We start from the raw sequence: 11,948 nt of genomic DNA, 5'->3' as shown, positions 1-11,948 counted from the left end.
GTATTAGGAGTAGGTAGAAGTCTTTTTCAAAGTAGTATGACTATTTAATAAACCCTCTGGACACTAGCAGAGCTTGCAGAAGAGCCATTTCTCAATGGAAAAATTTGGGGGCAGTATCTACTGAATAGCTGGAGTTTTATTTTCTTTTCTTCTTTTTTTTTTTTTTTCTCTACCAGATTTTATGGCAGCTCATCAGTAACAACCTTTTCCAAGAAGCCCAAATCCCCCAAAGTCACAAAGTTGGCTTCAGGCTATGTGTACATAGTCTCCCTGCTCTTTAAGCTGTCTAGACAGAAGACAGCCTGATCTGGGGACCATATAGCTGTGCCAGGGTAATATAGAGGCAAAGCTAGTAAGTTCTGGGGAGATCAGAATGGATTAACTTAAGAACAGTGCAATGCTTTGAGACTTAAGCCAGCATTCAGGAGGAAAAGAAGTGGCACAAATACAGAGCCAAGTTTGGCAGTGACAGCCACATCTGTATCCGGCAACAACTGATTGCTCATAGCACAATGCTGCTGCACTCAAGACGTATCTCAATATTCACAAGATTTTAGAATTAGAGAGCAAATATCACAAGGCTGAATGACAAGCCAAAATCGTGCCACTGAGTGTCAAGAGCAATGAAAACTCCGGTGCTGTCGTGCATGCCCACACAGACAGACTAGCTGCAGTCTGAAGAGGGACTGCAGTATCTGTGGTTAGACGAGTAATAGGAGAAGGTGGTGGTGCAAAAGCAATTCTTGTCCCTCTAGTAAGCATGTTTATACATATGTATGAAGACACATACCTGCACTCACTAAGTTAATAAGGAATGTTTTTTTCTTGTCTCTGCACATGGTGTCAGACAAGAAAAAAGTAACATTTACAGGAAACCCACTGCTGTTCTCAACCTGTTTCACAGTAAATAACAGCATTGCACAATGAATTTTGAGGAAGCAGCTCACAGAGGAGTTTCACAGACAAAACAAACACGTAGCCAGGGATGATAACAAAACAAACTGGGATTTCTCATGTATTTATGCAGAAATTATACTGAAGAAAAATAAATTAGATGATTATAATAAATCATCTTATCCCATCACATGTTGTACTTTGCAGACTTAAGGTGAAGGAATACATAAAGCAAAGATTTCCCAGTCTTACTGACAGAACCCTCGTGGTTGTGTTAGGTTTTGTTTATACTTCAAAACCTGGAACATTTCTCTGTCCCTGAACACTGACCCTTTGGACTGTTGTCTGTCCCTAATGCATGACAAAGAGTTTGAAAACAGATAGGAGCATGCAAATAAAGTAAATCAAGTCTAGGAGTTCCTGGGAAAGATCAGATAGCCTGTGTTAGTACCAGTAAATTAAACAGATCAGATATTTTACAGCCCCAGAGTTAAAGGGGCTTGTGTCAATTCACATCCAGCGAGCTAACCTCCTACCACAGGATGAGTTGTCCTCCTGGAAACAGCTCTTGGTCCACATGTGTTAATGCACTGGGCCCAAATTCAGTTTGGGGGAGGACTGGCTAGCACAGACCACAACCACATTAAGTAATTCAACAGTAAGGATGATCATGTGCTCTTTCCTAAATCCTCTGCCATAATGGTCCTTAGATAGACACAACCAGAATGCTTGACAGAGGACAGAAACATGCTCAGTCATCTGCTGCATTACAGTGAGCCAATTCTGATGCTTCTGAGGGCATGGGAATAAAAATGCTCCACTCACACGATAGCCTGAACTTAAATGAGCAATGAAATCTGAAGTGCAATTGCTTTACAAAGTAATAGTTATGAAGTAATTTCAGAAAAATAACCTTTGCTAAGGTTCAGTTCTGAAGTGCCACTTACTGGGTCATTTTTTTAATTCTGAGAGTCACCACTGATGAATCTGAAGACAGGTCATCATATTGGCATTGAAAATATAAGAACTAAACCAAGACATTTGAATGTGAAACCTAACACATTTCCCAGTTGTAGGAGTTGTCATATCTGCACTATTGTTTCCTTCAATCCTCACTGTAGATTTTGTATTTTGAGTAGCACAGTGCATGTCAATGTCATGATTACAGGGACCAGGAAGCAGAATTAGTGGTCATTCAGTCATTTTCAGCTAAGTCCTGGCAAAGTGGCTTCACTGTCTTCTATTCTGGGACTTAGACAATAACACAAATGCCTCCAGAGCTGTGACTGTCAAAAGAGAAAAACTTAAAATGAAGAGAAAAACCCCTCAGTCCCCCAACACCGACAAAAAAAAAGTGAACCGACAGTTCACTTCTGCCTCCTGAAATCTAAAGCATGCTTGCTGAATCTGGCAGCTTGACTAGTGTGTGTCACTGTTCTTTGTCTCTGCTCCTTGTGCAGTCCTTAGACACAGTTTTTTGCAAAAATGTTTTTCCTAGTGCACTGCCCTGGTGAAACAATTCCATCATTCTGGTTAATTTCTGTAATGCAGTCTAACATCAACCAGGACACATTTGATGCAGAAATAATGTCACTCTGCCTGAATGTATGGTTCACTTTTAGTGGACATTTTAATGAACTTTTCTATTTATTTATTTATTTATTTATTTAGGACCAGCAGTTAGTTTCAGGGCTTTTTTATTTCCTTTAACCTAATGCAGTGGCAATCTCAGGGAATGGGAATACTTCAACCTCCCTGTGCTCCTATCCCAAGTCTTCAGCTGTAGTCAAGTAGATACATTAGAATCCAACCTGCTATTTTTCAAAATTGCAATTATCCCTTAAGTGCAAACGAAAGGCAGCAGTAGGAGGGATGCAGCAAACCTTGCAGTTGGCTGCTGGTGTAAGTGGAGACCATCAGTAGTCACCAGTGAGGTCAGTCTTGCTCCCCAAAGGGAGGCGGCTGGTGGCACATTCAGTCGTTCATTTCTGGAGAGACTGTGGCAATGGCATTTATGCACTTACATGTTACAACCTTCATTACACTGACTGTATTGCATGACAGATGTTAATTATGAACATTAGAAGGAAAAATCAAATGTTTTTAGCCAGTTCATATTTAAATAAATAATTGCTTACTTTGCTACGCCTTTTGTTTTCTCCAGCTGAATTGATTTCCAGGAACAGATCCTGTAATTTTTGCTGTTATTTGCAATCACATCCTATAGGCTGACAACCTGAACCTACAGCTGGTCTACTTTGCAGTGCCTTGTCAGAAGGACTTTCTGAGACACAAGTGAACAGTGAGTGGGCTGAGGAAACTGCAATTAATTTTATTTTTTCCCTGAGTAGCTTTTAACACATAGGTCATATTGATCAGGTCTTGAAGACAGCATCTGATTGGACCAATCTGTTCATTAAGGGCCTGAAATTCCTACTTGATGTCCCATACCAGCAGACACATGTATATGATAGCTTTTGTACTTGATTTGTCTGAAAAATAACGTATTATTACGGGTGAAAGGCTCTGCTGCCCTGAAATTTATGGCAGCAACAAATTCCAAGAACAAAATGGGAACATCAGCTTACCTCTCTGCAATAATTTCTTGGTTTCCTTAAAGCTCATTTGTGTCCCATTAAAGACTCCTTGACTATCAACTTAAGTCAGAACTTGCCTCTAGGGAGAAAAAAGTAAAAGTTTCATCTAAAGCAATGTACTTTTTGGATCAAGACCAAAGCACTTCTCCTGCAAAGTGCAAGCAAACATGGCTGTGATCTATAAGATCAAACAACCCAGTACTGGAAATTAAACATTAGGATATAGATATAAAATAAACAGAGAGAGAGAGTTTTAAAAGTAGAAGAATTATTCATCAATTTTTAGATATCTATAACATAAATATTTGCATTTTTACTAGCCACTTCCATCTCACTTCACATTAAACCTTTAGGGCCTAATTCATACGGCCTGTTTTCAGTAGTAATGCCCTCTAAGGGACAGTTTTTCCCATTCCTTGACTAAAAGGACAGCCAAAGATTATTAGCTTGGATACATATACACAAGAAGGAAGATCAGTGTACCCAAACCTCTCAACATCAGAAACCTTCAGACTTATGCCCATAAAAATGCATAGAACCTTCAGATCTTGTTAAATTAACAGTTAAGTTTTAAATGACTGTTATTTGTAGCATTTTGTCCCATATGACCTCACCATCAGAGCTGAGTCATAGTTGTATTTGAACCCCCTCTTATCTGACAATAACTACCTAAAGTGTAATGCTTAGAGCTCTCTGAGCAGAAAATGTGGTTGAATGCTTCCTCTTAAATATGTTGAACTGGATCTAACATGAATACTACAAGTTATGCCACTGTTGGAGATTCACCACTCAGTGCCAGCCAGGGTGCACTCTGGATAACAGAGAACTCCACGGGAACCCAGAGTGAACTACTACTTGATGCCACCTTCTTATTGTTCTCTGCATTTTGTATACACTGGTAGTAGCGACTGTCTTATTTTGCACCAAATTCGTAAGAGGTATCTAACTCTACATAACAGTTGAAATAAAGACAATGTATTTAGTACAAGATGTTTTCTCTCACTTCTGTAAGCAGAAATAGTAACTGCAGTAATTATGTACTGGCCCACTGTGACAGATTTGCCAGTTACTATTGAAGCCTGTACCTACCCCATTTTCAGTGCTTTTGAAGCAAACTCTGAATTGCTCCTTTCTCATAAGGACAAAACTTGAACAATATATATTCATTTCTTTTCTATATTTGGTCAGATTTTGCATTCTACATTACAATTGCAATGACTTTATACAAAAGCCCAGAACAGCAGCTGCTAATTGTCCAGCCTTTGAATCAGACCTCAGCTGTTGAGCTGTAGTATGCTTATTCTACATAACACTCAACATACTGTTGTGGTAGAGAAAAATTAAATATGAAACATTGTATGGAAGTTCTTGCGTTGGTGGAAATGCTCATAATATTCATTCTGAGTAATGCCTCCTCTCTGACGTTAGGAACGAATAGATGAGATTTTTTTTCTGAGCAGTGGAGATGCTGCATTACTGAGGCAGCTGTCCTTTGAGAATTGGTATGTTCCCCATGACTCTGGTTACCCTGACAGATTCAGTTCGGGTGTTGCTTCATCTTTCCCAATTATAATTTATGACCCAAGGCAGTGATCCATCAAACTAGATAATGTTACTTGGAGCTTACAATGGCAAAGAAGGGCAGACATTTCCTGCCACCAGTGAACAGGAAATCTCTATAATTACCTAATATATGTTATCACAGTAGGAGAAGAGAACTCACTCTAAGAAAAATATTTATGTTACAGGAAATATCCAGAAGCTGCAGTATTTGATGTGAAGATTACAGACCTCTGTCACAAAGCATAGCAATGAGTCTGAAGTCATTGCAAGTGCTATCTTCATCCTACTGAAACCAACAGTAGAACTCACACTGATTTCAACAAACTGAAAATTTCCTCTGGATTCAGGTTATGGCTGTCACCACCTTATTAGTGAGCAGCACATGATGTCTCCACTATGTGTCATCATGCTCGACTGTAAAACTGAAACTATGGGAATTGTCCCCATCAGCATGAGAGAACATCACAGGTCTCAATGTGAATGCTCACAGCCACTCAGACTACAGGTGTCAGAGAAATGGGGGCAGTCAGGTAGCTATGGTTTGCTTCTGTTTGTCAGAAAACAACTTAATCTTGCAATTTGTTATGGTGAAAAGCTTTAAGGAAAAAGAATTCCTCCCATCACAACATACACTGCCAGATAGTCACAGTGGAATCAGAATCTTATAATGAAAAGCTAGTATTGAGGATAGAGGGCCAGAAGCGAGAAATCTTCAGTGTTTGCTGAGGGTGAGGAAGGCATACACAGCCATTCTGAGTGATTATTCCCCTACACAATGTTAACAGCAGTAAGAAATAAGGGTATAAAAACAGAAGCCAGGGACAATGAAATCTGCAACATTTTCCTGGAACATTGCCAGCGTATCAGTATAAACGTTCAGTTTGATGAAAGAAGAATAGAAGTACAAAGGCAAAACTGTATTTTTATTAAAATCATTTTGACTACGTTTTAGGCAAAATAGTAATGCTTTATTGTATTTAGCTGAAGGATTCAATATGTCTTTTTCTTGAGCTCCATCCAGCTCAAACTAACTGCTGTTGATTTAGGGAAACAGGCAGCATCACAAATGCATGGGATTTATGGGGAAAGGAAATAATCATTTCACGTGCAGCCCTCTTTGTGTTCCCATGTGACTCTACCCATTCCCTAGCCCATTGTGACAGTTATACATTGGATATGTCATTCACAAACAGGCACTTTTTTGTATGCTTCTCCCCTGCCACCTCCTGATTTTCATTGTTCAGCTCACTGCTAATTGAGGAAAGTAATTGTCAAGTTTCCCCTGTTTTGAAGGCAAGTTTCTAATCCTCTGGCTTGTAAAATCCTGAGCCTGAGGATCAAAACAAAGAAACCCAGAAAGCAAACTACTCCTCCATTCAGTTACTCTTATTGAAAAAAAACATCATGGTTTTGAAAGCTTCACTCAATCACTAAATATTTGTGGATTTTGGTATTTTGTATTGCTCCCTGCATTTGCATAGTGAGTGCCTGCAGGTGTAGACTCCTTTGTGACACTGCTATGTATCAGAGGGAATATGAAATGATGTTCCCCCAGCACAGGAAGGTCATTGAGCTGTTGGATCAGGTCCAGAAGAGGGCCAGAAGCACCTTCCCTACAAGGACAGGTTGAGAGAGCTGGAGCTATTCAGCCTGGAGAAGGCTCTGAGGAGACCTTATAGTGGCCTTCCAGTATCAGAAGGCAGCCTACAGGAAAGATGGGGAGGGATTTTTTATAAGGGCATGTAGTGACAGGATGAGGGGAATTGTTTTATGGTAGGTTTAGACTTGATATTAGGAAGAAATTCTTTACTGTGAGGGTGGTGTGACAGAAAGGTTGTGGATATGCCCTCTATGGAAGCATTCCAGACCAGGCTGGATGGGACTTTGAGCAACCTGGTCTAGAGGAAGGTATCCCTGCCTATAGCGGGGAGTTGGAACTAGATGATCTTAAAGGCCCCTTCCAGCCCAAACCTTCCTGTGATTCATTCTATGAACTTCTGTGTTGAAGTGCCCAGTCTACCCAGGGTGCTCTCAGCCATCAAGGCAGAATAGTGAAGAATACCAAGGTGCAGAATAATGAAACCAGTGAAGAGACATAGCAACAAATGGATGATGAAAGGCAGTCTTGTCCAATACCAGAGAGACCAGAGGCAGAGCCTCCCTTTCTCTTTACCCATTTTCTCTCTTCTCTCCCTCTACCCATGCAGAATTATCAACAATGAAAGCAGTCCCCTACAGCTCAAGTCATTTTCAAAGTGAAATAAAAATCCCACTGCCACTCTTCTCCCATTAAATTAGCTCACTTTTACAATCATTATTATTTTTCCATTCTTTCTGAATCCACTTGTCCTTTTATAACCAGTTGAGTTTTCCTTATGGTGGCTCACCCCATTTGTGGTGGGATGACAGCGGTGGCCACTAGGAGAGCCATTGATTTACCCCAGGCAGCTCTCCTCCTCCAGCACCTCCAGTCTGATGCCAGCACACTTCATGGCTGCCAGCACACAGTGACTGACTGTCTTTCTTCTCCCTGTCGACTCCATCCGGATGCAGTGAAGCTGGCTGTCTTCTCTTGGGCACTGGTAAGGCATTAGGCAGGAGCACTGCGTCTGTGACTCTGGTAATGAATGTGTTGGAGTTTTAGCTGCAAATTTTATGACTGAAAACATTTTATAGTTTGACAGCCTTTCAAAAGCCAACAGGGAAAAATGCTATTGCAGTTTCATGATACCTTAGTCAGAAAGCTTATAGTGCGTACACTAGGTAGCAGGATATTGGGAACAGAGACAATAGGAGCTTTAAGTATCAGCTTTTGCAGCAATGACTACAGCGGAAGAAATGAAGTATCTAACTATTTTTATCCACTAGTTTACCTTGACCTTTCTTCTAAACAAAAAGATATTAAGTTGACTTTCTGTTCCCAATTATCTTTGCACTCAATGTTGCTGTGAAATGGAGTCTTAAGGTCCATATTGTGCCAGCTCCTGTTTCATTAGAGCTCCCTTTATGAATGCTAAGCTACCTGCTGCTGGCCTGTGGTAAAACTCAGTCCTGCCGTTTATTTCATTACCCATTTCTGATCTAATCAGATTCTGACTCTTTATATTCTTTCCCAGAAATTCACTGGGCAGGAAACTAAGTTCCTGCCTCCCTTTTCTTAAAACAAATGAAAAATATGCATTTTACTGAGTTCAGCTTCTTCCATGTGGTACTGCTGTAAAAACTGCTTCTGTGCTGATACAGTCATGAGCACAACTACTTATTAATTTCCATATCCTAATTGTGCATACTCATGGGAAAGAAGATTTTTGAGTAGATGGTGAGGAAGAAGGTCCAGTTCAAACCTCCTGAGTACCACAATGAAAACTTAATGTCTATTCCTCCCAAGACTCTTGCTCATTGTCATTTTTGCTTACTAACAAGGCTTCTATTGTGGGTCTCTGAATGAAAAACAGTGAGGTGATGGCACAGAATCCAGTCTTAAGCCAGTTTCATAGTAGGAACAGAACTAGGCTTCTTAGGGGCTCTGGAATAGGTAAGCTAAATGTTTTTTGAAATTATGATCACCTACACAGGAGCCCACCCTGCCACACCCCCTGAAGGGCACATCTGGTCCTGTTCAGTGCTTCAGCCCCACTTGAAGCAATACCTTGTGCAGTAGCTTTAAGCCACCTACTTCAAATCCTGTGCTACATAAATCATCTTGCAAAGCAGGATTTTAAGAGTGCTTCACACTGCTGTTACTTTTTTTTTTTTTTTTTCCACAAGCAGATGAAGTGCGATGGGATCATATTTGTCTCTGGAAGCAAGTGGGGGAACAAGTGTGGCTGCCACTCAGCCTTCTCTTGGCAAGCGCACGATGTGCGTGGAGCCAGCCAACACCTCAGACACTTACAGGAAATCCTACTGCTGTTATCACCCAGTTAAAAAGTAAATAGCCAAGTTGCACAACAGTGTTTATAAAATAATCCTCTTAGGGATTTCACCAAACAGCTTAGCTAGTTCATTAAAACTCTTAATAAACACAGCTTTCACATATGGGTGTTAGCAAATTTTACCATTAAAATCCCATTAAGGCTGATGGCCCCTGTCTTACAGAGTAGTTTTATGATTAGTTTCATAATTTAATTACATGCTACAGAAGGTGTGGCCCAGATTTACTCCTGAAGTATAAGCAGGTAGTTATAGTAGACTCGTGGGGAGTAGGTGATAACATTTTTGGCTGCGTCTCTGTGATTAAGGATACAAATATTAATTCTTCCCAAATAATTCCCTTAATCTTCAAATTTCTTTTATCCCTTAATTATGGGAAGTGGCTACACCACTTGTGCCTAAGGGAGAAGACACATATCTGAGTGCAACACCTGTTAGCAGGGACACAGTACTGACTGCACTTCCACACTTCTCTGACAGTAACTTGCTGAAGAGGATCACAGTGTCTGTAAATCCCATTCTTACACAGTGAAGGAGCCAGCACATTTAATTTTCAGGGCCTGTGCACAGGGATAAATGCCACCATTTAGAAGCCATACCTGGACATTCCTCCCAGTCATAGCAGGTGTCGTAGCCACAGGGCACTTTCCTCAAGCTGTTTGCAGAGAGCTTTGCTCTTTCAATAGCCCAGTCTAATTTGGACCTACTGTGGCAAGGGCCAGCATGCAAGAAATGAAATGACTGCTCTCCAAGGCACTTTTCAGCTGAAAACTGGCAGCTGGACTTCGTCACGTGCTGTTCAGAAAGAACATGTAGCACACAAATGTCTTCTGAGTAGTGGCTGCCCCAAGGAAAAAGAATAATTATTTCAACAGGCTGTGATGCAATAATACTTAAATACTCCAACAACATAAGATGAAAAACAGCAAACCCATGACCAGGCTGGATATGTCTAAAGACCTAAAGCTTTCCCAACTATTGCTTGGGAAGGCCCTGATACTGCATAGTGCTATGACCTGAAGTGGCTTTGGTCCCATCCAAGAGATGAGAAGTCAGGGATGAGACTGCACGAGAAAACAGGAAGTACTGATATTTCCACAAGGCAAAGAACACTTCCACAGACCCTGCACTGACTTCAGTGCTACAGCAATCTGGCTCATTCTCAAGCCATGTTCATCTGTCTTATCTCCAGCCCTACACCATACCTCCACCCTGGCCAGCCATTTACTAAAAATTCTCTGGGATAACCCTTTATTCACTTGAAGGTTCGAATGTCTGTGCAGGAGGTGTTCTGCTAAAAGACAGTAAGTCCAATTCTTATGTATTCTCTTATGCTCTGAATATTGAAGTGTACAGTGCACTCTGCAGCGTGTTCACGTGAAAAAGGTGGATATCAAGCAGAAGTAATATGCCACATTAGGGTAAGGTGATGACTATGAAAGTGTAGAAATTGAAGGGAAAAGGAAGGCAGAAGAGTGGGGTTATCCAATAGCAGATGTCAGAAGATTAGAAGGATGGACTGTGGTGTGCCATGTGGTTAATTTTCATTTATTTCATGGATTATAAAGAGGGCTGTAATTTGGATACAGAGGCATAACTGATTAATCAGAGACCAGGAATCATCATGTTGCTGTTGTCTTTTGCTACTCTTTGTTTTGTCTTCACAATGTCTGTTGTTGGGGAAACTGGCTTTTTCAAATGAAATTGTTTAACTTACCCACAGTCTTCTTCCGGAGTCATACAAACACACTCAGAGCCAACCTGTTTTTGTCCTGGATTGCAGAACCCTCTGATTTTGGATTGCTCATCTGAAACAAGAGTAAGAGTTCTTGTAACTGGAGAGGGCTAAATTGTATTTATTACAGTTTTTCCTGTTGGACTAGATGATCACTACAGATCACTTTGAACCCCTACAGTTCCGTGATTCACTCTTCAACAGGTGCAATGGCTCACTTTCCACTAGTATACATCAATCTTTGCAAGAGTCATTGGAAAAGCTTGCACATGAAGTTTCAAAAGAATGAATTCTCCTGCTTAACTTTCATAAAGCATTGTTAAAAAAGCTTTTTCCCAAAGCTTTTTTTTTTCTCCAAGATTATAGTTTCTGTGTTGCAATTTCATAATTACAAAGTGCAGTACATTGCACCCAAAAAGTCTGAAAAAGTAAATCCAAGTCTATTGAACAGTTCCTATACATCTGAAAACTAGTAATCTGCTTTCTAGTTATATCTAGTTATAACAAATCAAGCTGTGGATAGCAGCACTATAGAAACAGTAATGCATCTGCAGAGATACTAACCTTTTTCACATGTAATAGACCTCAAAATAGAAGGGAACCAGGACAGGTCTTTTCCACAGGTATACTGTGTTTGACCAGTGACTACAAACCCAGCTCGGCAGCTTAGCTTCACAGTTTCACCAACGTTGTAGTGTTGCTTAAATGGGGAAATTTCAACACTGTCAGATGTCGGTGGCCTGAGACATAATGAGGCTGCATTAAAAAAATAAAAGAATATAATTCTGGTCATTTTCATGGAGTAGGGATACTTACAGCAAATCATAATGCTTCCGGTGAAGAGCTACGAAAGCACTCACAATAACACCAAACACTTCACTGACATTCAAATATAATATTTGTCATAATTAAATCTAGGTATTTTCAATGCCTGTAAATGTATTTTGTAAAAATACTTTTTGATCAGTAGCTAAATAACTAAAATCCTTTACTAATGTATGCTATTAAGAGTAATTTAATTTCACAATTTGTTAAAATATGACTGGCATTTACAGAATATTTTAATCTTGCTTTTGTAAATTAAGCTATTGACAAAACAATTAAAACCATTGTCATTAGAGAACTTGGAAGTATAATCAAAGAAATTATTCTGATAAAATGAATAGTAAGTCAATAAAATTACACTTAGTTTTAACAAGCTATTAGAAACTCTCCTGTCAGCAAGA

At 40.0% G+C, this 11,948-nt stretch overlaps 1 protein-coding gene across 4 annotated transcripts in view; it reads right to left on the bottom strand.

The window, feature by feature from the left end:
• The window catches only part of C6 (complement C6), a 30,743-nt gene that overhangs the window by 2,065 nt on the left and 16,730 nt on the right, over positions 1 to 11,948 (bottom strand). The window contains exons 14-18 of one of the 4 annotated variants that reach the window (XR_010622428.1): positions 11,287 to 11,478; positions 10,705 to 10,795; positions 9,587 to 9,828; positions 3,483 to 3,570; positions 791 to 893 (exon numbers count right to left, since the gene is read on the bottom strand). Coding sequence is in view for 1 of the 4 variants with exons in the window: in XM_065739933.1 (XP_065596005.1) it covers positions 7,490 to 7,671; positions 9,587 to 9,828; positions 10,705 to 10,795; positions 11,287 to 11,478 (707 nt within the window). In the remaining 3 variants the exon portion in view is untranslated. Of the gene's footprint in view, positions 1 to 790; positions 894 to 2,610; positions 2,892 to 3,482; positions 3,571 to 7,181; positions 7,672 to 9,586; positions 9,829 to 10,704; positions 10,796 to 11,286; positions 11,479 to 11,948 lie in introns of those variants that run through there. The other 3 variants (XR_010622430.1, XR_010622429.1, XM_065739933.1) reach the window with 3 other exon arrangements.

The sequence above is a fragment of the Cyrtonyx montezumae genome, unplaced genomic scaffold (genome assembly GCF_038088225.1).
Source record: "Cyrtonyx montezumae isolate F1298 unplaced genomic scaffold, pur_monq_1.0 scaffold_25, whole genome shotgun sequence".
In the NCBI taxonomy this organism is placed as follows: Eukaryota; Metazoa; Chordata; class Aves; order Galliformes; family Odontophoridae; genus Cyrtonyx; species Cyrtonyx montezumae.
The sequence above is the reverse complement of the archived record's forward strand: the minus strand, read 5'-3'. Positions and strand labels throughout refer to the sequence as shown.